Source organism: Fonsecaea pedrosoi, assembly GCF_000835455.1.
Source record: "Fonsecaea pedrosoi CBS 271.37 unplaced genomic scaffold supercont1.1, whole genome shotgun sequence".
Classification (NCBI taxonomy): Eukaryota; Fungi; Ascomycota; class Eurotiomycetes; order Chaetothyriales; family Herpotrichiellaceae; genus Fonsecaea; species Fonsecaea pedrosoi.
Window position 1 is genome coordinate 396,267 of NW_013550615.1, and position 25,186 is coordinate 421,452.

Consider the following 25,186-nt stretch of genomic DNA (forward strand, 5'->3'; position numbering starts at 1 on the left):
TCCGTTAGCTAGTGATCTGCCTTGCACAATGGTGTGATGTTGCCGGAGCTTAGCTGAGCTTCCAATAATCCGGTTGGTCCTTGGTTCAGGCGGCTGTGAACTTGCCCGTATACCAAGTGTCGACGAGGGGGTAGTACAGGCACGCCTTTACCGATGGTGAGTCTCACAAGGACAGGGATCATTAGGCAGCACAATGTATTAAGACCTCTCCGCGAATAGCCACATCACTGTCCGTCTTTGTGTCTAGAACCGGAGATTGAACTTTGAGGTACGCGCTGACAAAGATCACATCTAAGCTTCCTATACTGTCTCTGGCTAGTGGACAAGGCTGGTTCAGCCATTGATAGGCTTCCAACAGGGTATTTGCTGCAGGCCAATGCTTCGGCTCTCGGAAGCGCCTATGTAAGGATGTCCCAGAGACAGGAAACCTTAGGATCGACAGGCTTTCAGTGGAGAACCCCGAAGGTGATAGGGTTAGCATTACCACCTCTGGTCTTCTCTTAACAAGCGGCTCAAATCTTCAGAAAATATGACCATTGGCACAGATTCTATTTCTCAATAATGCTGGCAGCCATGAGATAAGTTTGGCGCATGATTGGAAAGCTCTATTGGTGGTAGATGCTGAAGGACTACTCCGTCTGGTCGACTTGAAGTAAGACTCTTGTCTGCGGGATGAGACGACTCGACCAGACAGACTAGTTATATTGTGTCCATCATGACTGTTGACTTGGTGGCATAGTAATCAGCGGCCAGCCCAGTCCTGGGCCGTCAAAGTAATGGTCTGGTGAGTAGTGCATCTGTGAATCACCCCCTCCGCCAACCCCTACCCCAAGACTGTTGTGATGATGATGATGATGCGGTGGAGAGAAATGCATATAAAGATTTCCCGAATCATTAAGCAGGGATGCCAAAGATGTGGGAATGGCCGGCATGGACGCAGACGTGGAGAGTCCAGTAATCGGAGAGGGCGCAAAACTTGTAAATATGGGCGATGTGACACCTGGCCCTTGCTCGGGCGCATGCCCTGCCGTTGGAGGCTGCGGCAGGAAAGAGAATGTGTCAGTCCATTGCCGCTGAGTCTGTTGATGAGCCAAGGGAGAGGTTGGGTGGTTTTGGGGAATTCCTTGAGGCATGAACATTGGTTGCGGAGGATTGCTCCTGTGCATCGCCGCATTTGGGCTGGGATGTTCTTGGAACGGGAGCGCATTTGCCTGCTCGACTTTCACGGTGCCTCCCACGATGGAATGGTTGACTGGGCTTATTGGACTGCGAGAATTATGACCTTTCGGAGGTTGCTCGAGCAAAATCCTTCGGCATTCATCTTCAAGAGCTTGCACTCGAGGCTGAAATTGTCTCTGCAAGTGGTTGCCGGTTCCTATATACAAAGTTAGTGAGACAGACTTGTCAGAGACAGCATAAACTTACTCAGGACAAGGTCTGCATACGCCATCAACGATGTCCAGCCTTTTAGCTCATTCCGCATTGCCTCGAATTGCTCAGCGGTAACCGACCCCTTTTTCCTGTTGTAGACATACAGGGTGATGCCAAATCCAGTCGCATATGCCAGCGTGGAATGCCAAGTGAAGTCCACGCCTTTGTACCTGCTCGACAATCGGTGAAAGCTTTGCAAGAGGCGCTTGGCGGATTTGTGGCAGATGTCCAGATGTCGTTCCATCACCTCAGGATCGTCACTCGTGCAGCATACTGGATGATGTAAGTTCAGCTGATACTCGGCAGCCCAAGTCTCGAATAGTAGGGTCGCGACACTTAGATTGACATGCTTTGGCTCGTTTTTGGTTGACTCGTCCCAATCCTGCCGCCACGCGACTATTTTCGTGTTGAGCGTTTCCACGGTTTGAAGGTATTCTTCTGCAGGTCTCCTGACGGCTATGATGTTGTTGTGTAATTCGGTGAGAAGGGGAAGTAATTTTGCCAGGTGTAGACAAGGCCAGAACTCGCATTGACCTGACAACTCCGAAGCAAATCCGGTCTTGGATATCTCGGAGTCTTTGATGGGCCTTGGTAAAGGGATGTCGATATGCTGGAATTGCCACGGTGCCGGTAACCCAACACGGCAACCTGTCGTCACACAGACACCTAGTATTGAATGAAAGACTCTTTTTCGGAGCTCCTTTGACAGTGGATCGTTTTCGCCGTCCGGGAGTCGGATCTTATCCGGATCGCGATGGTATTCCAGTTCGATAGCGCGAACTAGCACTTGGTGGCAATAGGTCCAAGATATACCAGGTTTTGGGAGGTTCCGAAAGTGGACGATGAGCAGCGCCATTGCCTGCATAGATGCAAGGGACCTGTCCTGGAGTAGTTCACGGTAATCACCCAGGGCGCAGTGTAGATAACGATGGGAATCGTCGAATTTCTCAGCAGAATGGAGATGGTTTCTCACCGCCGTTTGATGGGCAATTATGGCAAAGACAATCAGAACCTGGAGCCGCTCAGCAACAGTCAAGGAATCCGGCTGATCATAGAATCTGTTGACGAGGTCCATGAAGCTGGGTCGGTGGACGATCGGAACGTATTGTGACATGATGACCAGAAAATGATTGGCATCACGAAGAGCTTCTTCCTTCGGAGGTAGTTTTGGGTCCTCCACACGTTGAAGTCCACACATGGTATTGATGATTGACGTCCTCGAGAGGTTGAATTTGCCCGTAATCTCAGTGGCATAGTCTTCCATCATTTCACATTCCCAGTCTGCGATGTCGACGACACCATCCATAATGTCCACCACAGTACCCTTGACTGGACCAGAGTATAGAGCCTCGGAGTGATCTGGCGCAGGCCAGCCAATGTATTTCGCATCAAGTCTGGATGACGTAGGCGATACAGAATGCGCTGTAGATTGAGAGATTGAACTCCTGGGAGTGACAATAGGCGCGATGCCACTGGAGTCAGACCGCTGCAGGGAGCCATATCTGCGCTGGTAGGCGGCCAGCTGTTCCCTCAAAAACAGCAGCTCATTCTCGGCGCGATGCGACTCTCCTCTTTCTCGTGCTTGCCCCGTGACACGATCAGTGGTGTAGCACCGCAAACCCTTCTGACGACAAGGCTGACATGCCACTGGGTCTGTGTCACATTTCATCTTCCTCTCTTTACACCGGTCGCAGGCCTGCCCTGTTCGAGACGTCGATGCCAGCTTTTTACGGACCGCATCGCTGTATTGCGCAGGCTCTTCGGGGAGCGTCTTGAGTCTCTTCGACGGGGGGCCATGGTCATCGAAGGCAGAAGGATTCGGTCTCTTTGGGGTCGCAATGTCCATTGTGGAACACGTCTTGCGGAGCGCGTGAGGGATACGTAGTGGCGAGTGTGAGGGTCAATGGGAAAATGCGCCAGGAATTTTTTCGAAAGCATAGGACTAGTGGCAAGTACCGGGGTACATGTTCCATAAAGGGGGAGAGGTGTGTCCTGACAATAGGTAAGACGGTGAGCCGCAATCGCAAAGTCCCAGATGACAAGACGGCTGAGGCAAGATATAAAATGGATCTGGCACAAGGTCGAGGTATAGCAAGACTCGCTGTATCCGGAATAGCATTTCATCGATAATAATTGAGAACGCAATTGATCGTAAAGGGACCTGAGGGACCCAGGTAGGGTACGGGGGGGAAGCCATCCGGGCCAACAGAAGCATTCTTAGAGGGCGCAGTGACGTACACTAGACCCCCCAAAGGCAACTCTTGCCCTACGGGATTGGCGGGCTTTAGGCATGAACCTTAGTGTATGGGTGGGTGGTTGGGTGGTTGGAATACTGGCTGCCCACCTGCCCCAGCTGCCCCTCGATAGCCGAGACCAATGCTTGTGGCAGCCCACCATGCCCACTTGCTCGGAAGGCTGGGAATACCCTTGAAAGCCCCAAAATCCTCTTTCGGTAGAATCCCACCTGGTGCCATTGGTGCCTTGGTACCGTCTTCTTTCGAGTCAGCAGTGCGAAATGCACGATTAACCATCACAAAAGCTGAGACTCTTTTTGGATCAAGATCCTCGTACCGCGTACTCGTCCCTGCGCCCTGCGCCGACCCTAGTCCTCTCCACGTGACGTGCGGTAGCCAAGCAATTCTCGTGCTTGGCATTGACCAACTATTCAACTGTGATGGACTTTTCTCCCTCACCTTATGTTTCTCTGTGCGCATGATGTCTTCCTCACACCACCCCCTCTCTCAATACCGGAGAATTCCTCGCGGCATATCCCGCCCTTTGATCCGTCTCGACGGTCGAGAGCAGACTATGGGACTCCATTCTCATAGTCCAGAAGTCTACGAATCCTCTTTGTTCGTGGAAGACTGCAAAGGGGATCGGCAAAACTTGACTTATGGGTCATTGGATCGGCATGCCATTCCGCGCTATCGACCAGCCGGTCAAGGTGGCTTACTCGGGTTGGGTCCGAACTATCGAATAGTTTCACGTTCAGATACACGCCTCGATGTGGAAAATATCGATATTGATTCCACACGAAGGTCCCGCAGACAGTCTCTACTCGAGGACCTTCCCGAAGATGATGCGGCGGAGAACGTTCCATCCGGAGTGAGCAGCGAATCAGATCTACGCAAGGACTTTCTGAGCTTCGATAGTGGGCATCCGAGGAAGAGGAGACGGATGTGGGCGGAACTGGAACATGTCCCTTTGCAAGAGGACGAGAGCAGTGAGTCAGACCTAGACAGTGAAGCACTTTCACCCTCCAAGGACGCTTTCGAGGAGTTCAAGAGGGATCCTGCCCATCAGCGCCATATCGAACTCTTGAGAGCCACGGAAACTCGACCCGAGGACGTGTCGGCATGGATTGCTTTGATCGAGTATCAGCCCGTTCTATTTGGCGATGCGCACAGTTCCCGCAGCTATGCCACTCCCGCGTCAAGAACGGTGGTCGATCTCAAAATATCGCTGTACGAGCAAGCATTGTCACGCGTCAAAGGCCGCGAAGGTCGGGATACTCTGATCCTGGGTCTCATGCAAGAAGGGAAGGCCATTTGGGATGCAGATAAACAGGCGTCTAGGTGGCGAACCTTCCTTGGTGACGAGGCCTCGTTTGACCTATGGCGGCTTTATCTGAACTTTGTCCAGACAAATTCCGTCAAATTCAGTTTTGAGACCTGTTTGGGCATCTACAAGCAATGCCTTCAAAAAGCAGGAAACGAGTCATCTGACTCGAGAGACGCTAGTTCCATATACGTCCTTCTCCGCCTGACCTTGTTTCTGTGGCACTCTGGGTTTACGGAACGCGCGGTCGGGATTTGGCAGGCCCTCCTCGAATTCAATTACTTTCGTCCCCATATTAGCCCTACCACTGAACTCATACCATCCTTTGAGGGATTCTGGGCAAGCGAGGTTGCGCGAATCGGGGAGGAAGGTTCTGCGGGGTGGCGGTCGAATGCAAACGGTGAGGTTGAGGCGAGAAGCGACAAAGATTTCCAGGTGCGGGACATGGATTTTGAGGCCTGGGCAACTGCCGAAACTGAGCTTGAAAGAACCGCAGGGCTGCCTGCAAGAGCTCTAGACGAGGTCAACGATGATGATCCTTATCGCGTTCTCCTCTTTTCGGATGTCAAAGACTTCCTCTTCTCCACGACCACCGTGAAAGGCTCGTGGCTTCTGCGAGATGCATTCTTCCTGTTCAGTGGCCTTTCGCCACTATCGTCACTGCCTGAGTCCAGAGTCTGGGAACGGGACCCTTTCATTCATAGCCACTTACCTCTCCCCGGCATCTCTGTGGAATCTGACAGCCCTGCAAACAGCAGCTTTGGGTTCCAGTTGCGCTTCCAAGAAGTCTTCCTGGCGTCTCAGCAAGTGAACTCCCGGACACACGGCGTTTCACTTTCTAGCCCTGCAAGACTTGTCGATTCGGCTTTCAGCTTTGTTCGCCGAGCCATTTCTCAGCTTACGGAACTGGCAGTTGACGAAGAATCGAGTGATCTGCATATGGAATATGCGATTGCATTGGAGGCTGGAGTAGACTTGAAATCCGCCAAGAAACAGACGAGGACATTTCTCAAGCGCAAGGCTGACAGTCTCAAACTGTACAATATATACGCGCTACTCGAGTGCCGGCTGGACAATTTTGAAGGTGCTGAAAAGGTTTGGTCAACCGCGTTGTCGATGCGACATTCGCTCGGCCAAAAAGAACAGCTTGACTCATTCCTTCTGTGGCGTGACTGGGCATACTCGTACATGCGCCGAAGACAATTTCAGAAGGCTAGGGCCCTTTTAAATCGCATAACAGAGGCACAGGTTAACTTGGCTCAGCTCCGAACAGAAAGCGAGGAGACTACTGAACCATCTACTACAGTGCGGATAAAGGTCGACCATTATATCAAAATGCACATCGAGCAGAGTTGCTCCCAGAATCGAGCAGAGCAATTACCGACACTAATCGACGTTCTAATATTGCATAGGTATCTCAATGCTGATCTGTCCCTTGACATAGCCCTACAGACATACCATGCATCTTTAGTCTCTTTCACTGGCTCGTCGACAATATCTTCTGCCGTGCTTGAAGCCATTCACGAGCAGCGGGCTCGCTTCATTTACGCCCATTCTGTGACCCTTGAAAGGAGCTTCAAACCGCGAGGACTCGTGCCCATTCTCAAAGACTCAACAGAAATGTTTCCCGACAACCTCAACCTCTTACTTCTCCATCATTATTTCCTTCAGAAGGCCGGATTGTTTGAGCGGTTGCGGCAGCTAGACCCCAAAGAAGAGGGGGCCAACGATGTACAAACCGGAAAAAGTATCGTTCGATGCGTGCTTGAGTTGATGCTGGAGCTCAACAGACCATCGTACAGCGGAAGCACTGATCACAGCATTCGCTCAGCTTTCAAACGAGTGACGCAACCCGGGTCTCCTGGGCATGACAGTGTGGAAATATGGTACACGTATGTTCAGTGGGAAACCTCACTAATTGGAATCCATGGTCATTCAAACCTAGGGAGAAAAACATCAAGGAGACCCGAAGAGAAAGCCCACATATCTGCAGCAATGGCAACGCAATCCTTTTATGCATCGCTACAAGCATGTCCGTGGTCGAAAGGACTATGCATGCTGGGATTTACACTTCCAATATTGAGAGACGCGATTGGAGACGCGAGACTCAGACAGGTGTATCAAACCATGCTAGACCGAGGTATGCGGGTGCGCCTTGACATTTCAGATACGTTGCCGTAGTCTTTTGCACTTGTATATGTATGGTACATGAAGACAGAGCCTCGTCTGCAGGGCTCGAGGCTGAAGATCTTAAATTTGCTTGGCACGGTTCTTATCCCCGCAATGTCCGGGTGTCTCCAAAACTTTTTTTTGGTTTGTCGCATGCCACCACTTGATTGACAGTGAAGATTTCAACGACCAACCTGAGATAACACTGAGGGGATCCTTGGAGCTCGCTGCTCTAAATTCTCGCCTATGGAAACAACTTTGAATCACTCTGCCCTCCTTCTACGACAGCCGCAATGACGTCCACCTTCGTCGCGCAGCTGCGCACTATCGCCGCAAATTCTACGAGCGAACTCGATCTGCGCGCCCGACGAGGTGCACACGCCGAATCCCTCATTTTCGACCGCAGTGTCGCCGTCAAGCAAGACTGGGAGACAATATATCACGTATGTGTGGAAGGCTTTCGAGAGCTGTGTTTACTGGATACAAGACTGCATGAATTCGAACAAAACCTCTACAGCCCTCAGTCCAAAACGCAGGACCGAGAGCTGCTGAACAAGACACAAAATGAAGCGTTGGGGCTCGTGATAGATCGATGTCTTACTCTCCTTGGATCCAAGGTGTTGCTCCGACCCGGCCTGAAAGCAGTGGAGTGGCTCGTGCGAAGATTTCGGGTTCATGTCTACAATACGGATGTGTTACTGGCCACATTTTTACCGTACCACGAAACACCTTTATTCGAGAATATCTTGAGAATCGTCCCATCAGACAGATTTGTCAGTGGGTGGAAATTCCTGGCGCCCTACCATAAAGAAGCTGCCAGTGTTCCTCGACGAGTGGTCATATACAGCGCCACTCACAACGACGCCTTTTTCTCCCTTTTCAACGACTACGTCCTGCATGCATGCCAGGAAGGTGTAGCCCACTCGTCACTACTACGCTTTTGGGGCAGCGTCGTTGTCGAGGCGGTAACTGGAAGACTGAGTCAGGTCAGGAATGGAAGAAAAGAAGTGCAGAAACAGCGGACAGAGGATGTGCTGTTGAAGATTTTACCACTGCTCAGTGAAGGGTTTGAAATCAAAGACTGTCCAGAATTTACAGTCACATGTTTCACCATTGTTCTCGTGCTAGCAGGCGGTGCGGATCTCGGGGACCAGGTCATCGACTCTTTGATGATGTCGATCGCCCCCTTTATTGCCGAAGAGACATCCGACTCTAGGTCGGCTTTGGCATGTTTGGCTATTCTGGTCACCAAAAAGACCGACATGAGAGTTCCCAGAAATGTGCTTGACATATTCATCAACACCGACGACATAGGGCGACGACTGTCTGATCTACTCAAAGTGGTGCCCTTGGCGTCCTTGTTCGAGGCTCTGATCAGCTCTGCGACGTTCGCGTTGAAGCCCAAGAATATCGACAAAAGAATGCGCATTGTCGAATGCATATTTCACGTCGCCGAGGACCACTGCGCATCGGCAACAAAAAGTCGGCTCCTTGCACCGCTGCTTCGAAAGCTTTTCTCAACAGATTCCACCCTTTCCGCAGAATCGACAAGGTTGATGTATTTGCTTCAGACGCTGGCTGGCTCTTCAAAATTCTCGCCGTCATTCTCTCATGCGATGTCTTTGGCTGGCTGTACCCAGACGGAGGTGGAAGGTCTTCTCCAGCAAACAATTGAAAGCTCTCGGCAACCACTCCTTGAAGACACACCTATGGAACTTGACAATCTCGAAGATGAATCATTACAGAATTCGGAGGAAGCCGAAGCCATGCTTGTATCCCTTCCCCCTCACACTACCGAGTCGTCGTTCCTCGCTTCTGGGAATAATCGCTCTCCTCTGTTTCACCAGCTTACTCGAACATTCGCGCTATGCCACAAGAATAGTCAGCTTTTGGAACGATTTGAGCAACTTCCGCTCTGGAACAAGCACGAAGGGAAGCCCGCCAATCTACATTTTACATTCCTATTGAGAATGGCACTGGGCGCCTTTGCCACCCCTCAACGCAATGCTGCGCTTCGGCTTCTCTCGGGAATTATCAAAGCGGAATCACTGGGGCCTTTACAAGCTCTGATTCCCTACATTACCGTGCTTCTTTCTGACAACAGCCAACTTGTGCGACGAGCAGCCGTCGGTTGTATGGCAGCTGTTCACGAGGCTGCTTCAAAAGAAGGGAACGGTGAGCAAATCACCGCCCAAACGGTGTACGATGACCTTGGCATGCGGAACGTCAAACCCCTGCAATCTGCGCAAGCAGTGAAGATCCTGGGCCAAGTCTACTTGCCTTATCTCGAAGAATTTGTCCTGGATCCTACTTACATACGGAGAATGCTTCAGACAACCTTTACTGGGAATGACCGAACGCCCTCGTCCAAGGCTGGCGATATTGAACTCAAAAAGAGCACGAAGCAAGCGCTCTACGATTTGTTGGCCGGCTGTGCTCTGGAATGTTCTTTACTGCGAGTCAAGATCGGCATTCTCGAGCTCCTGGTCGACGTCCACAAAGTGGGTAGCTTAAGCACCAGCAAGATTCTGTCGCCTATCCTCGAAACCTGGGCATCGCTGAATCAAGAAGAAGCCGAAAATGCCGCGTCATCAGAGAGTCTTTCTTTGGACCAAATAGATGCTGTGGTGGTTCGACTCGTGAATGCACGAGACAAGGACGCCGTGGAGCACATTCTCTCGATGCTTATCGAAGATAGACTCCAGCCGCGTGCTGCTCTGGTCAATGCTTTTTTTGACAGAATTACTGGCATCTGGAAGGATATGCATCATGAATCACAAATCTCTGCTGCCCTACGCCTATTTGATATGTGTTTCTCCAAAAACTCGGCCCAAGCTGCTGGAAGTCGTCATGTTTTGCACGCAATCAACCTTTCTACGGAGATTCTTGCTGCAATGCTAGACCGCTCATTTTCCGGCCTTGCAGAGATGCAAACAGATGTCCCGCCCAGGAAAAGACGTCGTGTCAGCCATGGGCGTGAAAGCATACCGAAGGATCTGGCATTCGAACTGGATATCAGTGAGGCGAGATTGACTCTTGCGCTGGAGCTTGTGGAAGATTCCAAACCACAAGGACATCTACAACTGCTCGGAGGCTTGTTCGAGGTATTGATAATCCTCAGACGACTCAAGGACAAGGGCACATCTGAATCTCCATACCTTCTCAACCTGTGTCTCAGCAGCATATTGGCAATCATCGACAACGCACGAAAGTCTCCAAGGTCAACCATCGACTTCTCTATTATTCGTACCGACTTGGTCACGGATTGTGTTCGATCGTCAGAAAACCCACAGGTCCAAAGCACTGCTCTCCTTCTCTCGGCCGCCCTGGCTTCTTTGGCTCCAGATCGGATATTGCATAGCATTATGCCCATCTTCACATTCATGGGTAAAAGCATACTGTCAAAGGATGATGAGCGCTCAATCTACGTTACCAATCGAACCATTGACGAAATAATCCCTCCTTTGGTTGCCACTTTGAAAAAGCAGGATGCCAAAAAGCTTGTCCATTCGACTTCAAGCCTGCTTTCCAGCCTCGTCACAGCATACGACCACGTCCCTCAATACCGAAGGGCCGCATTCTACCAGCGGCTTCTCAGCAGGCTTGGTGCTGATGACTTTGCGTTTGCGGTCATAGCTCTTCTCGCATCGAGGCGACATGCGGAAGATATGTCCTCGTTCTTTGCAAGCTTGATGGCAGACCTTTCGGCATCAACTCAGCTGTTGACCTTTAGAAAGCTTGTCGAGTTGAGTGTTGATATTTTCTCCGAGGATCCTCACGATGCCGTTCCCTTGCTAGACATCAGCAGAATGAGCTCGGATGAGAAGAAGGAGCAAGAAGCATTAACCTTACTAGAAGTGGCTTCGAAACTCCTCCAGTCCAAGACCCTCAAAGCGCAGGTAAAGATACTTTCGAAATCTGACGAAGCCGGAAATGAAACCTTCTGGGTTGAGTTCGGTGTCTGTATGACGCGCGTCCTTAGTATGCTCAAATCCCAGAAGTCCAGCCACGGCAGTCTGACCCCATCGACGAGGAAGTGTTTGAGCTCGCTCCTTGAACTACCTTCCCTCGCCGACCTTCTCAAGATCATGCCCAATCTACTACAGGACATGGCACAATCCGAAGAAGGTCAGCAGGAGCTCCAGCCTCTGGCGCTTAGAGTTCTTGCGACACAGCTCCAACATACTGCTCCGAGCTCAAGGGATACCAAGACGCAAACGCAAGCCATTGCATTTCTCCCAACTCTACAGCACACTATCCGCAGCACGGACGATGAGGCACTCAGGCATGCAGCGATTGCGTGTGTTGATCGCATAACTGAGGCATACGGACGCAAGAACCCAGAAGAGGTCATCAGCGCCTCTACCGCCCTGATTGAAAGCGAATTCGGCCTAGATTCCCACAATGAAAGGACAAGGATCATGTCTCTACTCTGTCTTGCCAGCACGACGGAGGTGCTTAAGGAAGGAAGTGTCCCGATAGTGGTACAAGCCCTTCCCAAAGTCTTGCGTCTGTTGGAGTCGTTCTTAACTCGACAAGGTGAAAGCAACACCAGCGAAGGCCGAGCGGAACTGCACGACGCTTGCTTCACGTTGCTTTCTTCGTGCATCACGCACACTCCCTTTATTATCAGTGACGAAAGCATTACTGAGATTATCAGTCTATCCTATCGCTCGTGCCTCGCAGAGCCGGACGAGGTCTCACGCAAGGAGGCTCGACTTGAGACGCTGAGCCTCATGGCACAGCGATTGGACTTGAAGACGCTCGTAAACAGCTTGAGTCAGGCTTGGAAACTGGCGGTGGCATCCGGCGAGAAGGTCGATGGAGAAGCGATCACTGAATTCCTTGACATGCTTTCTCAAGCAATTGAGCGCAATTCGAAATCTGCCGTCGTGGGTGCTGCCGATGAGATATCGGCTTTCATCCTGGACGTCCTGGATCTGCGACGGCTCATCCAAGAGAGAGACAATGCTGACAAACAAGCCCATGCCGAAACTGTCGCCTTGTCGGACATTGAGGATGTGGAAAGGAGACTTCACGAGTTGGGCATCGTGTTCATTTACAAACTCAACGACACTACATTCCGACCCATCTTTGAGGGATGGGTTAACTGGGCGACCCGAAAGAATTCTGGGACTTCCACTTCTGCCGAAGGCATCTTGCAGGAGGATATGGCACGGCTGGCCAGACAAGCAAGCTTCTACCTCTTTGCCACGCATTTCTTCGCGACCCTGAAGAGCATCGTGACGAGCTACGCGAGCTACCTCCTCCCATCCGTGAACGATGTCTTGCAGTCGGCCATCGACGGTGCCTCGTTGCCGGTGCGTGGAACGAAGTTGAATGCCGCAGAACAAAATTCTGAGACGAAACCCTCCCTGCACATTGACCTGTCAGAAGACACTGGCCTGCAACTGTACAAGTCGACCATAACGCTATTGACGACGATCGCGACCCACGATGCAGATGGATTCTTTACTTCGCCCTCACATTTCCAACCTCTGGCCAATCTTCTCGTTGGGCAATTGGGCCTTGCCTCGTCTCCCAAATCCCGATCCAAATCCACACCTGTAGGCAACACTAAGCCCAAGAGCAAGGGTAAAGCTAAGTCGTCCTCGTCTTTGCGGGGCATGATCTTCGACACGGTGATCCCATGCATCGTGGCCCTCGCGACCGCCGTGCAAGACGTGCCTCCGCACCACCACGTCCTGAACCACCTGCTCTGCCAGCTCCGGCGCAGCCCCTCGGCGGCCGTGCGCCTCGCCAGCATCCGCACGCACATGACGCTGACCGAATCCTCGGAGGTCGGCGACGAGTGGCTCCAGAACGTCGTGCTGGGCCAGTCGAGCACCGCCGCGACCGAGGTTGGTGGGGGTGGTGGAGTCGCGGTCGGCGGCGCCGGCGAGACCATGGTCTACGTCAACGAGATGCTTGAGGACGACGACGAAGAGGTCGAGGGCGCCGTGAGGGATTGGGTCAGGACCGTCAGGGAACGCGTCGGCGAGGACGTTTTTGAGTTTTAGCTTGGCTACCACCAACCAACCTATTTACCTACCTACCTACCTAACTACCTACATAGATCACTCTATATATCACTTTTCTCCCCACAGACCTCTCTGGGGGATTGCTCCACAATATGCTCCTAAAAGCTAGCGATGGATTCCTTCAGCCATGAAATTCGATACAATGTCAACGGAATCGATGATGGCGTCAAGGGCGAACAACCCAGCAAATGACCCCTTAGCTATTTTAACGAGAAGAAATAATGGGGTCGGTGGGGGGGAAAAAAAGTGCATTTGTGAAGGTGAGAGAGGAACCAGAGAGATATTGGATATCGAACGCATAAGACAGGGAGGGATAGGGATAGGGAAATTAATTAATTTATCAGAAGGTGTTGAAAAGAGAGATAATCGTCTCCTCCGTGCATGCTGCGCCTGTGCCTGTGCCTGTGTCTGTGTCTGTAGCATCTAATATCCGTCAAAAATCTAACATCTGTTCAGCCTTAGCCTACCCTGTCGTGCCTTGACCCAGCACATTGCCCATTCCCGAGCACACACATTGAAGAACGAACCACAACTCCCGACCCGAGCTGCCTCTCTCTTGTTTTCCTTTGAAAAAAAAAAAAAAGACATCACAGTGTCGAAGAGCAGATAGAATCTGGACGATAAGAACATTGCCGAGTCCCACAAAAGAGTTTGGTCTAGAGACTGACTTGAAGAAAGAAAGCAAAAAAAATTGCCAGGCACGAGAACCCTCCTTCGAGTGTGTCTCCTCCTACACGTGCTGACAGGCCCACGTCAAGTCAACCAGCGTTCCACAAACCCCCAACGAAGAGAAAAACCGCTGTTCCCGCTCAGATGTAAAACATGTGTCGCGCAATGTCCGGATGCAGTTGGAGGCAGTCGTTGAACTGGCCCAGTTCGCTCTCGTCAAACGGCCGGATCGGCTGATCCTGGTCGTGGTCTCGTGGCGGGTTGTAGAATTGGCGCACGAAACACCGCGCGCGGTCGGCGACCAGGTCGGCGTAGTAGACGGGGTTGCATGGTCCGACGGAAGTCCGCGAGCGGCCGAAGAGATAGCAGAGATGGTATGTCTGGTCAAGTATTAGCCAGTGAGGGCGGCCCACGCGGAGAGACAGTAAGGGAGAAGAGGGAACGGTATAGTCAAAGGGGGATGTGGGTTTAGAATACAGAGACAAATCAAAAACTCACCATCCTGGCGATATCCTGCATGTCGTAGTTGCGCGGATTCCGCAACACATTGTAATGCACCGGGATGGCCGTGCCCTGGATGGCCTTCTGCCCGACCAAGAAAAAGTCGTTGCCCTGTCCGTACGTGATCCGGTCCATCACCACACAGCCCGGGACGGGGTTGTTGTTGACGCTGCCGTTCTTCTGCTGCTGGTTCAGCACGAGGCTTCGGTCTTGCGAGCCAACGTCGGGATTCGGGAAGAGACGAGTGTGGTGGCGTTTGATGGCACAGATGAGGGTGACTTTGGGCAGGAGCTCGACAGGCAGACCCTTTTGTTGGAAAAGCTGGCTCAAGGCGGCCCCGATCTTCTCGTACTCGTAGTCCTTGCACATTGCGAACTGCGACTCGGACACGCCGTCCCGGTACACGATGATCTGGTCTGGAATGCCGCTGTCCTTGGACCCTTTGGAGCGTGGATCGTGGTTACGGTTGTAATAGTCCAGAAGTCGCTCGTACACGGCCTGGTCCAGATTCAGTATCTTCTCGTTGGCCTCTTTCTCTTCGTCATCTCTCGTGGAACATGGGTTCGCCAACAAACTCGCCGGCCATTGCGAGAATTCTGCATTGACGCTGCCGACCACGGCCGCAACGCTGGGGCAGTGTTTCCTTGGTCCACCTCCATGGGCCACATCAATGCCGATGATCATCGTCTTGGGTGTCAGCATCTTTGGGTTACCATGCAAGGCTTGATTGACGGCCGTCTCGTCCACTTTCAAGTTGATTTTCATGCACAAATTCGCCAGAAAGTCGTGGTTGACCCTACCCTGTGGATCGCCAGGACGTAGAATGCTTTTGGGCCAGAGTGCCTTGCCGCCAGACTGGAGCACATGGCAGACGGTAGCGATGCCAACCTTCTGGTCGCCCGCTCGTTTGATAGCACTGTAGAGTTCCAGGTCATGGACAGGGATAAGCAGGACCACCAGCTGGACTCCATTGGCTTTGAGATCCTTGAGCAGTTTTGTGATGGCGGTGGATTGCTTCTGGAAACTTGAGACTGTCTTCTGCTTCGGAAACAAGTCATTGTCGGCGTACTGTTGTGCACCCATGTTGTTGGGGTTGAACTGCCACCATTCAAATCTCTGCATGCCATACTGCCGCAACGCATGGGTCAGATGGTCCACGAAATGAGTAATCCCCTGCGTTGAGCATTTCAATGGCCTTCCCTCCGCCGTGAGCTCGACGCATGACCACTTCTTCCCAGAAGCTGGCCTCACAAAAGCGGCACCTTGGATATTCCATTGACCAGCGTGAATGAGCGCTCCGTCTATGCATTTCGCTTGAGTCGAGTCTTCTGAAATCTTGTACATAAGGCTGGGCCGAGCCAGCACTGTGACGGGGACCCTGGCCATTCTGGAATCAATTGACAAGCGAAACGCTGCCGCTCCACCATGGGCAAGGTCGGTCGAATAAAATGTGCGCCGGCCATCTGTGACGATCATTTTGTAGTTCTCATCTGGGAATCGAGTCGAAAATCGGGGGATCTCGCTTGGCTTCAGTCGCCCAGGCAGGATCTGAAGGAGGTTTGCGGGGACCGTCATGTGCCCGTTCTGTGACTCTTTCCCGATCTTGACGACATTTACTTTGGCGTCCATTTGCCAACTGTGCTTCATTGAGAAGTAGTCTCTCACAAGACCACCCGAATGCTGTTGTTTGAGATGTCTCATGTCGCACCTATCGGCTGTAGACAGTCCATCATTGCCCACAAGCCCTTTTATGCCAGAGAACCGATCGAGTCCTGGTTCCTGGAACGCCAGCCTGACCGGAGCCCGGCGCAAGAAGTCTTGAAGGGCATACAGACCGGCCGTAGGGTATTGACGTCTGAATGCATCAATCACGTCTTGGACACTCCCATGCTGCCAGAAACAGCCGGTCTTGATGTAGATGTTGAGATCCACGTGCCCCGGCGAACTGAACGAGCCTCGGACGCTCCTCGAGAATCCTGGAATGCTGTAGCGGCCACCTCGCCCGTCGAGCACCTTACCAGTGTCTGTCATCCAAGGTCCTAAATGTCGGGGAGGCGGTGGAGGAGCGATGCCATAGAACGTCTGTCCATTTACCGTAGTCATCGACGGGGTAGAGTCATGACGACTGGAAAAGCAATGCTGGTAAGGAAGATAGCTGAAGATGATGTTGAGAGCGTTGGTTGCATCAATGAGAGCTTCAGTCGACAGCTGCGCGCCGGCGACTTGAGGTTGTGCAGAGCCATAGTGCGCGAAGAGATCGGTCAGAGAGATCAGCTTCGGCGTTTCAAACTCTACACGGTACCGGTCACAATTTGGGTCGGGACCAACCGAGAACTCGTCGTAGAAATCAAATTCGCGTGACTTGGTTGTCCCCTCATCCAGTTGGTTTGGCGTGATGAGCAGCTTCAGGTAATCAGTAGCGATGGGGTCCGGAAGTCTCTTTTCCAACTTGAGCTGCTCGAGGAGGAGGTAAACCAGTCGTCTCTTCTTCTGCCTCGCGATATTGCGGGTCTTCTGTGTAGCAGGGACGCCATTCTCTGTCTCGGTGGATCGACTTTGGTCGTTCTGTGCTTCTGGGTGAAGTCTACTGATGCTCAACTCGTAAGAAAAGACTTGTTGATAGGTCCCTAGTGTGATGGCGAAATGGTTGGCTAGCAGCTCTTTCCCTGGAATGTCGACATTTCGTGTCCCTTGAGGTTTCGAGTCCCCATGCAGCCGACCACCCCTACCGCCGTGACCTGTTTGTGGCTGTCTTGGACGGTGAGACAATGGTGGGTGTCCCCCTCTGCCACCAGTCGGGGGAGGTTTCCAGTTGGTATTGGCCTGCCGAGGGGTGAACTGACCACCTGGTTGAGGCAGCGCCCGGTTGCCGCTCGAACCAGGAGGCGCTCCTTGCCGAGTCGGTTGGAAAGGGGCCACTGATGGACCAGTTGGAGGAAGATTTGGCGAAGAGTTGTTTGGCTGGCTGTTGTCAGGACTGAAGATTGGGTTCGCACGGTAGGGCGGTTGTGCCTCATCAGCATTGTTGTTGGGAGTGTTGCGGTTAGGGCGACCCCAGTTCGGATTGTATCGTGACATGTTAGTAGGATGAGTGACGGAGAGGTTCCTAAGAGCGAAGAGGTGACATTTTCACTTGAGAACGACTGGATCTAAAATACGTTAGTAAAACGAACAAGGGCAGTTGTTTGGGCTCAACAGCGTCAGGCTGTTTGCTGCAATAACGAAAACACCAAGTAACCCAGAGAGGGAAAGCCAAAGCCATCTGTGTAACAACAAACCCGCACAACGAGACAAACACCAGTATTCTTAGTCGTGAGTGATGAAACGGAATGAAGAGAACAACGCATGAGGATGTAGAGCAAAGTTGCCCAAGGCGGTTTTCAAAGTACAGGGAGATGCAAACAGTCTGGATGAGCAGGTTGACTGAAGAATATTGAGCCCCTGAAGTGCCATTCATTGTAAGAAAAGCATTGTAACAAGTACATCAAACACAAATGGACTCGCTTCGAATCTGTTCCAGTCAGCAGGGAAATGCCACACGCCTCCAGTAGTAGAGACATTTTTCTTATAGAGATTCACCATACTTGATTACCATTGCAGCTTGATCGCCCCGTCTCGTCCTCTGCCTCCTTCAAGTCGCGCTGGTTTGTGGACCCTTTTCAACCCGTTGCTTCAACTCGCCGTTGAACTTGTCCAGCTGCTTGACCAAGTCTTTCACCATACTGCCTGGAACCAACACACTCAGCAACCCTTCCACGTCTTCACCATGATCGAACAACGTCTTCTCCCCACCGTCCTGTGGCACGAGCCTAAACCAATGATAACCCCTCAGAGTCCACGCCAGCCACTCTGGCAATGGGCCACCTTTCCACGCGAACTCTGTCTTGTCGGGTTGCCAAGTGGTGATGCGCGCTATATAAGTTCCGGGCTTGGCGGTCTCTGACATGGTGTTTGTAAATGTGACCAGAGTGCCTAGTTCAACCGGGGTTGAATGGGCACGAATAGATAGGAACCAAGTGTTCCACTCTGGCCACCTGGGGAAGTCAACGAGGACGTTCCAGACGTCTTGAGGAGAGGCGTCAATAACGATGGACGACAATGCTGGCATGATGCTGAGGCTAAAAGGGTTTCGAGCTACAAGGGAGAGTGTGTGCTAGTCCAGTGGGTTAGTTTTGGCATTCGTGAAGATGCCCGTTTGTGGCGAGGGATGGGCAGCACGGGAACGCAGACACATCTTAAATAGGCCGCCCATTGTGAATGCCTGGTTGATCAAGATAACGCAGCAAGGGGTTTGATGGTCGTTCGCCCGGACGCGGACTCTTGCAGGTAAGAAAGACAAGCTGAGGATGATTCGCGTCATTTCCCCGCCAAGAAAAAGGCAGCTTGGCCGAAGTTTGGTCCGTCACAGTCTCTAAGCCTCGTAGCCTCGCAGCCTCGCTTGATCTCAAGTCACGTCTCGTTGCCAGTCAGTGCCAGTCTCCGGCGGGTGGGTATCTTCATTTGCTACATTACTTTTACTGAGCACTCGCAGACTTTTTCATAGCACCAATACAGCCAATCATCTGTATCGTTTATAATGGTGGTATGCTCAGCCCTTCCTCCATGCTCAATGCAATACCCCAAACCCCTCCCCCAGAAATGCTGCATAAAGCTCAACAACACATGTCCCGTTGATGAAATGCCGTCAGCTCATCCTCGTAACTTATGTTCTCGTACTCCTCGTCTGTCGGATAGTCCGTCCTGACCGCGACGCCGGGTCTGTCTGTTCCTTGGACGCCATATTTTTCTTCGCCGCGACTTTCTTGCTTTGCCGTTCCTTGCTAGTAGCAGTGTGCTTCTGTTGCTCAAGGGCAGGGGATGTGCCCTCTTGCTTGCCTGTTTCACTCCCATTTTCATGGATGGCAGCAGTATCTTCATCCTCGTCGACACGGATTTCGTCATCAGCATTTTTCTCTTCGACTTCCATCTCGACATTATTGTCTCGCACTTCATCGTCCTCAGTTTCGCTGTCATCGTCATCGTCTTCCTCGCCATCATGTTGCTGATCCAGGTCTTGATCCGGGCCTTGTTCCTCTCCCTTGTTCTTTCTCCGGGAGGTTGGACTGTTTTTCCGAGGTATCGTGTCTTCCATTTCCACGTCTCCGTCCTCTGAATCTGACTCTGCATACGACACCACATTGGAAGCACGGTTGCTCTTCCGTGATGGCAAGACCGGACTGCTAGCAGGCTCCGAGCCCTTCCGCCTTGGTTTGGGGGTCTTGCGAATTGCTAGGCCGCTTTTCTTTGCTTTCTTTGCCACTTTCTTTCGCTCCTCGCCGTCGTCCTCGCCATGGTCGAGCATCGCCGCATCACTCTTCCGCTTCCTCTCGGCAATCACTGCCCGCTTAACTGGTTGGTTAGCATTCTTTAGCTCCTTGATATATATCCGAATCATCTTTTCCAGTCCGATGGCAACGTCCTCCGGGAGATAATTTCGCTCTGCAATTTCCTGCGCTTTCTCGTGACTGGGAAGTGCCTTGAACAGATTCCGAGGAAGGCTCACTTTGCCAGGCCATGTCTGCAGCAGATTGACACCTTTTGCGTGCGCTGGCATAATGTCTGCGTAATTCCGGATCACAGCCTGAGACAGGTCGCTAAGAATATATAGTCGCTCGCTCGCTTCATCTGTACCAACAACACCGTCTCTGGCGCCCTTGACACGCTGGGCTATGTGAAATATCAGTGAGAGGTTGTCTTCCGTGGCGATAGTCCAGAGGTAGAAGACAATATATTTTGCAAAATCCAGCAAGTCTTCGTCAAAGCTGTCGCTGTCCCGAGTTGGGAAATCCGGGTGATGAGCCAACAGGCTGAGCAGACGTGCAAATATGGACTCCATTACATTCTGATGCATTTTCTTATCTCCTGAATCTGCCTGAAGCTTCTGCCTGGCGAAGAATTGTACGCGTGCTCGAATCCACATGATGGTCGATGTGCGCAGCTCTATGTCCGGCTCAAAGGCCAGGAGGAAGAGAGCTGTGAACCACCTATGAGCGAGGCGGTTCAGACCTAGATACTTCTTCAGCGAATTCACAAACCCAGCCCGCACCGGATTGGGCGGATGGATTATAATCATCACAATCGATATGAACGACTCAGGGTCAATGAAGTCTTCGAACTTCCGCTTGTGGCTGCAGAGCTTTAATATTAGATGTGCGGCAACAAGTCTGAGCCGGTTCTTCTGTGCGGGTGGTGTATCTTTTGAAGGCGTCATTTCTCCTTCGTTGTTGACTAGAGTGATGAGATGATTGAACACCTGTTTTGCCAGTGCGGTATATTCGTCGTTATTCTTGGTTTCATCCTGGGACCGACAGCGATTGACGAAAATTTTGAGGGCCAGTTCTTTCGCTCGTGTCTCGTCATCTGCTATATCATCCCACGCACTCGAGTCTTCCTTTTTGCTGGGCGACTGATTTTTGAGTAGAATATTTGAGAGGCAAAGCTTCTGAATCGTGTCCGAGTCGACGTTTGCCGTGGACGGAGCAAGCAGGCAGATCTGCGCGATTGCAGCAAGGCGAGCGAGAAAATGAGAGTTATCGGACTCAAGACCTGCCAGCGCCTTTGACAGCAGGTCCTTAGCATACATTTCTTTCTTATCAGCAGCCATCATAATGATAGACACGGCGTGTTTCGCAGCACGGGGAGATTTCGAGTACAAAGCAAATTGTGCCAGCGATGTCAGGAACTTCCGCTCCTTGGGCATATCTGATGGATATTTCCGAGCAAATGCCGCACATGCCTTGAGAGTGTCAGGGGCACCGTCTTGCTCAGGTTTGGTACTTGATGGAGCCTCATCCTCAAGCTCTTTGCACAGCGCCTGGATATGGTACTTGAGCACCTCCGGATTCCGGGCAGAGATCTCCTTCAGAACCTCGTGAGCTACCTCACCTAAGCCGCCCTCATCAGTCCGCGATATAGCCATGATTGTTGGGACATGACTTCGATTATAGGCGAGCAAGGCGCACCGGTATAAGAGCTGGTGAATCGTGGCAAGAAGTGATTGAACGTTCCCGGGAGCTTCGCGTATGCGTTTGGTAAGTTCCTTGATAGCCTTGGTGACCGTGCGATAATCATGCTCAGGACCAGTGGCAAAGCGTATCAGCTGATACCATCGACGGTTGTGTTGCCTTGCGAATTTCCAGAGGTCAGCCGAAACCTCGGATGGCTCAGGAAAATTTTTCGAGAGTTGATCGATCATGCGGGTGAGACGCTTCTCAAGGGTTGCCTCTGTAGAGTCGTCTTCCAGAATACCTCCATTATATTCCTCGCAAGTCTCCAGAAATACCTTCATACCTTTGCTCATTTGTACCTGTCGGTTTTGGAGGCTGAAAAAGACGGCGCGTGGTCTGATGTCCAAGTTTTGGACGAGTGTTAGGATGCGACGTGCTCTAACGGCATCAGGATCAAATATTGATTCTTCTTGTGCGCCACCCTCCTTGTCTCTTCCTCGCTGTCTTTGGCTCTCAGCTCGGGACGCTTGGACCTTGGATGGTGGGAAAAAGAGCGGTAATAGACTTTCATAGAGAACTCTGTCAATCACAGCGTGAACGTGCGGCTCGTTGGTGAAATAGGCGCCAAATATACGATTCGGGATATCTCCAATAGTGCTCTTGACAATCTCATTGCCTGACTCGACATCGCTAGAAGCGACACCCCAAATCCGGCCGAGCAATTCAATAGCAGCCTCTCTGACGTGATGCTTTCGATCGATAACGCGTTCAGCCAACGAAGAGAATACAGTGTGCGTTTTCAGCAAGCCGCCATCAGCACCGAGGATATTTATCATACCCTGATAGGTGAAAGTGTCAATGGACCGAATGGCCGCAAACCGCACATGTTCTTCGGGATCGCGCAGCATCTGAGCAAAGCCAGTAAGCAAGTCCTCAAGCTCTTGAGGATTCAAACCAATGCCGCCGGCCGAAGTACGCAGGATTCGAGCAGCGGCATTGGCCCATGCTTCTCGAACCATGTGTGACTTGTCAATGCGACGGCCGAGGAACGCTTGATATGCTGCAGCGTGGACCGCCATAAAAGGCTTGGGTGAGGCCGCAGTAAGGAGGGGATTTGTGGTTTGCACAGGGGGCTCTCCTGGATTGTCGATGGAGGGTAAGGGATAAGCAGCAGGATCAAGAGGTACAGTCGGAGGTAGCCCAGCAATGCCAATCCCGGCTGTGATATCCCCGACGGTTTCAGTGGCCAGTCGACGAAGCGAGGCGGCATCGGCGGAGAATTCAGCTTCAACTTGAGGAATCACATTCAAGAGGACATCCGGACACGCGCGCCACAACTCTCGAAGTAAACGATGGGCTTTCCGCAAATCTGCTAGACCCTCTCTTTCTTCATCGTCACCATCAGCATCCGAAGCGGAACGTTTGTGGGTAGGACGAGAGATAGTGGGAGCACTGGTTGCGTCGACAATCACAGTCCCAAAATATTGAGTGATTTGGGATGTCATCTTCTCGGGACAGGTGGTGCAGAGCGACTTGGCCATGTTGTATGCTGGAGGGTAGTCTTTGAGGAGCAGCGTCCCCTGCTTGGTGTCATGAGAGTCTCGTTTCTTGCCTTTGGATCCATGTTCCTCGAGATTGCGGGCATCCACACGCATGAACTGCGAGATGATAATGTCCGTCACCTCTGGAGGCAGGGTAACCTCGTCGACGACTGCAGCCAGGAGGTTCTTTAGGTGATATTCCACGCTCTTCGAGACCTCGACGCCCGAGGCGCTATTTCCAGAGGCGGCTACGATGTCGAATGCCGTTGTGAAGAGAGACGTAAGCAGACCTTCATGGTTCGGGATGTCCGTCACCAGTAGAATGCTTTGCGACTCGGCCAGGGAGATGAGGATGTAGACGTGTTGGGCATTGTATGCGTTGGTTGGATCCGCAAGGGCCGGAAGAATAGAGGTGATGATGACTGTGAAGATGTCCTACTCATGTCAATGGCAACGCCCTCGGCTGTTTGAAATGGGATGTCGCGAGCACACACACCTTCAGTTGCGCCTCGACGAACGGCGCATCGGGAGCGCAGATCTTGAGTACGTCGACAATACAGGAGACGGTCCATGCTCTTACACCCTTGTCCTTATGCCCGAGAAGATTTGGGTTTGCGAGATCGAGCCCAAGGGTAGTGAAGGCGCGCGAGTCGACTTGATCGACATCATAATTGCGCAGCTGGCTAGCAAGCTTCTGCAGCCGCTTGAGAAGGTCTCCCACGGCGATTGGTTTACCGGCGCGCCATTCCAGAGTGTCGTCGAACTGAAGGCCGGGTATATCGTATCGACGGGAAGTCTGCGCAGCCTCTACGGCGGCAGCATTGCGAAGCCGGGTGGGCATGTTGCAAAGAGGGGTGTCACGAGTCGACTGTCATCTTTGGGAGAGGGACGACTAAGACAGGTTTATTGAGGAGCACCGAGATAGAGACGATGGTCGCTGCCGTAAAGAAACGAGATGTGCGATTGACAAGTCGAATGCTCCGAAGTGGGTGAAAGCAGTGACCATGGAGACAGGAGCAGCTCGCGGTGGTGATAATATCGCAGTGGGTGACAATGGCGGAGGCTTAAAATGTTGGAGGTGCCCGAAACGCGTCCGCTAGTGAGACGCGTCGATATATAACTTGCGCCCGCGCCCCTCGGGTCTCGTCTCTGATGAAGCTCACACCTTACAATACGCAGGAGCCGGGAATCCGTGTTCTTGGAGATCCTCTGTTCTGAACTTTGCTGTTGCCTCATTGCACTGCTGCAAATATCTCAAACCTTTCACATGTAGGTCGGTCATACCATGGCGAGCTTCTCCCCTTCCACGAGCCGCGCTCCCGACAACCCGGCGAGCTACGAACGACACCCTGAAGGTCACTTTTGGTTGTCTACTGGATGTCCAACCCCTCAAATGTAACAACGAGATCGTCCTTCTCCCCATGTGGCGCCGGTTTCGCGGCATAAACGCCGACCCAAATCTCTGTGTCCTTGGGTAAATCTCCCCACCACGTCACTTCTCTCAGCGGTAACCTCTTCCCGCTTTCACTGACCAGCCAGACCCAGAGGCTTCCGTCGCTTGCGTTCTCGATCTCAACAATGGCCGTGTGCTCAATGCTCAGGGTTTCAGCCAGCAGAGGCCTGAGGCTCCAATCTGCCCACCGGTCCTTTGCCACAGTGCCCACCAACGGCACATTGTCGAGGAATTCAATGCCCGTCTTCACCCAGCGAGGGGTGTCTGCTGTTTTTATGACCAGACACAGACCGCCTTGATCGTATTTGTCCTTCCAAGGGGCCGCGACTGTCACTTTCGCGGACTTGAATGTGCCGACCGTGCTGGTTTTGTAAATGATTGGCGCATTGAACGAGTGTGTTGCAGGCGGCTTGTCCCAAATATCGGTTCCGGGGGAACAGGTGATTTCAAAAGAACCAGAGAGGTCGGGAATGTCATGGTTGAAATGAATGGACTTGAAATTCGACGCCATGATGCAATGGCTGAGCTTCGCAATCAAGTGTTACAAGGCCAGAAGTATCTTGTGGCTCTGATGGTGAAGGAGGATCGCAATCGTCAAGCTGATATGACTTCAGAGTATGTCCGGTCTCTTCCCTGAACGCGGCTCGACAAGGCGCAAGCGCCATTCATCGAGGGGTTTTTATATGTCCTGGAAATGTGCTGGATGGATTTGTCCGTTCTCCAAGTTGCAACGTCGGGATCCCGATGTGGTACCGAGGCCGGCAATGACGAGGATCCTGCGCCAAATTGGGAGCGGCCCGCCAGCGGCGTATTCAGATCGAACTTGTGCGCGATGAG

At 52.1% G+C, this 25,186-nt stretch overlaps 7 protein-coding genes across 7 annotated transcripts; 2 read left to right on the forward strand and 5 right to left on the reverse strand.

The window, feature by feature from the left end:
• Nucleotides 1-713: 713 nt before the first annotated feature.
• Z517_00123 (uncharacterized protein) lies at nt 714-3,277 on the reverse strand (the record flags this gene model as incomplete). Its single annotated transcript, XM_013433089.1, has 2 exons — nt 714-1,375; nt 1,426-3,277. The coding sequence occupies 2 exons, from the start codon at nt 3,275-3,277 to the stop codon at nt 714-716; spliced, it is 2,514 nt and encodes an 837-aa protein (XP_013288543.1).
• A 962-nt stretch (nt 3,278-4,239) lies between these two features.
• On the forward strand, nt 4,240-7,170 carry Z517_00124 (uncharacterized protein; the record flags this gene model as incomplete). The annotated part of the gene is made up of 1 exon (XM_013433090.1): nt 4,240-7,170. One exon carries the CDS (start codon nt 4,240-4,242, stop codon nt 7,168-7,170), a length of 2,931 nt encoding a protein of 976 aa, XP_013288544.1.
• A 281-nt stretch (nt 7,171-7,451) lies between these two features.
• Z517_00125 (uncharacterized protein) lies at nt 7,452-13,178 on the forward strand (the record flags this gene model as incomplete). Its single annotated transcript, XM_013433091.1, has 1 exon — nt 7,452-13,178. The coding sequence occupies one exon, from the start codon at nt 7,452-7,454 to the stop codon at nt 13,176-13,178; it is 5,727 nt and encodes a 1,908-aa protein (XP_013288545.1).
• An 830-nt stretch (nt 13,179-14,008) lies between these two features.
• Z517_00126 (uncharacterized protein) lies at nt 14,009-17,447 on the reverse strand (the record flags this gene model as incomplete). The annotated part of the gene is made up of 2 exons (XM_013433092.1): nt 14,009-14,248; nt 14,367-17,447. The coding sequence occupies 2 exons, from the start codon at nt 17,445-17,447 to the stop codon at nt 14,009-14,011; spliced, it is 3,321 nt and encodes a 1,106-aa protein (XP_013288546.1).
• A 553-nt stretch (nt 17,448-18,000) lies between these two features.
• Nucleotides 18,001-18,477, reverse strand: Z517_00127 (uncharacterized protein; the record flags this gene model as incomplete). The annotated part of the gene is made up of 1 exon (XM_013433093.1): nt 18,001-18,477. The coding sequence occupies one exon, from the start codon at nt 18,475-18,477 to the stop codon at nt 18,001-18,003; it is 477 nt and encodes a 158-aa protein (XP_013288547.1).
• A 594-nt stretch (nt 18,478-19,071) lies between these two features.
• On the reverse strand, nt 19,072-23,737 carry Z517_00128 (uncharacterized protein; the record flags this gene model as incomplete). The annotated part of the gene is made up of 2 exons (XM_013433094.1): nt 19,072-23,331; nt 23,393-23,737. 2 exons carry the CDS (start codon nt 23,735-23,737, stop codon nt 19,072-19,074), a joined length of 4,605 nt encoding a protein of 1,534 aa, XP_013288548.1.
• Nucleotides 23,738-24,266: 529 nt separating this feature from the next.
• On the reverse strand, nt 24,267-24,860 carry Z517_00129 (uncharacterized protein; the record flags this gene model as incomplete). The annotated part of the gene is made up of 1 exon (XM_013433095.1): nt 24,267-24,860. The coding sequence occupies one exon, from the start codon at nt 24,858-24,860 to the stop codon at nt 24,267-24,269; it is 594 nt and encodes a 197-aa protein (XP_013288549.1).
• Between the last annotated feature and the right edge of the window lie 326 nt (nt 24,861-25,186).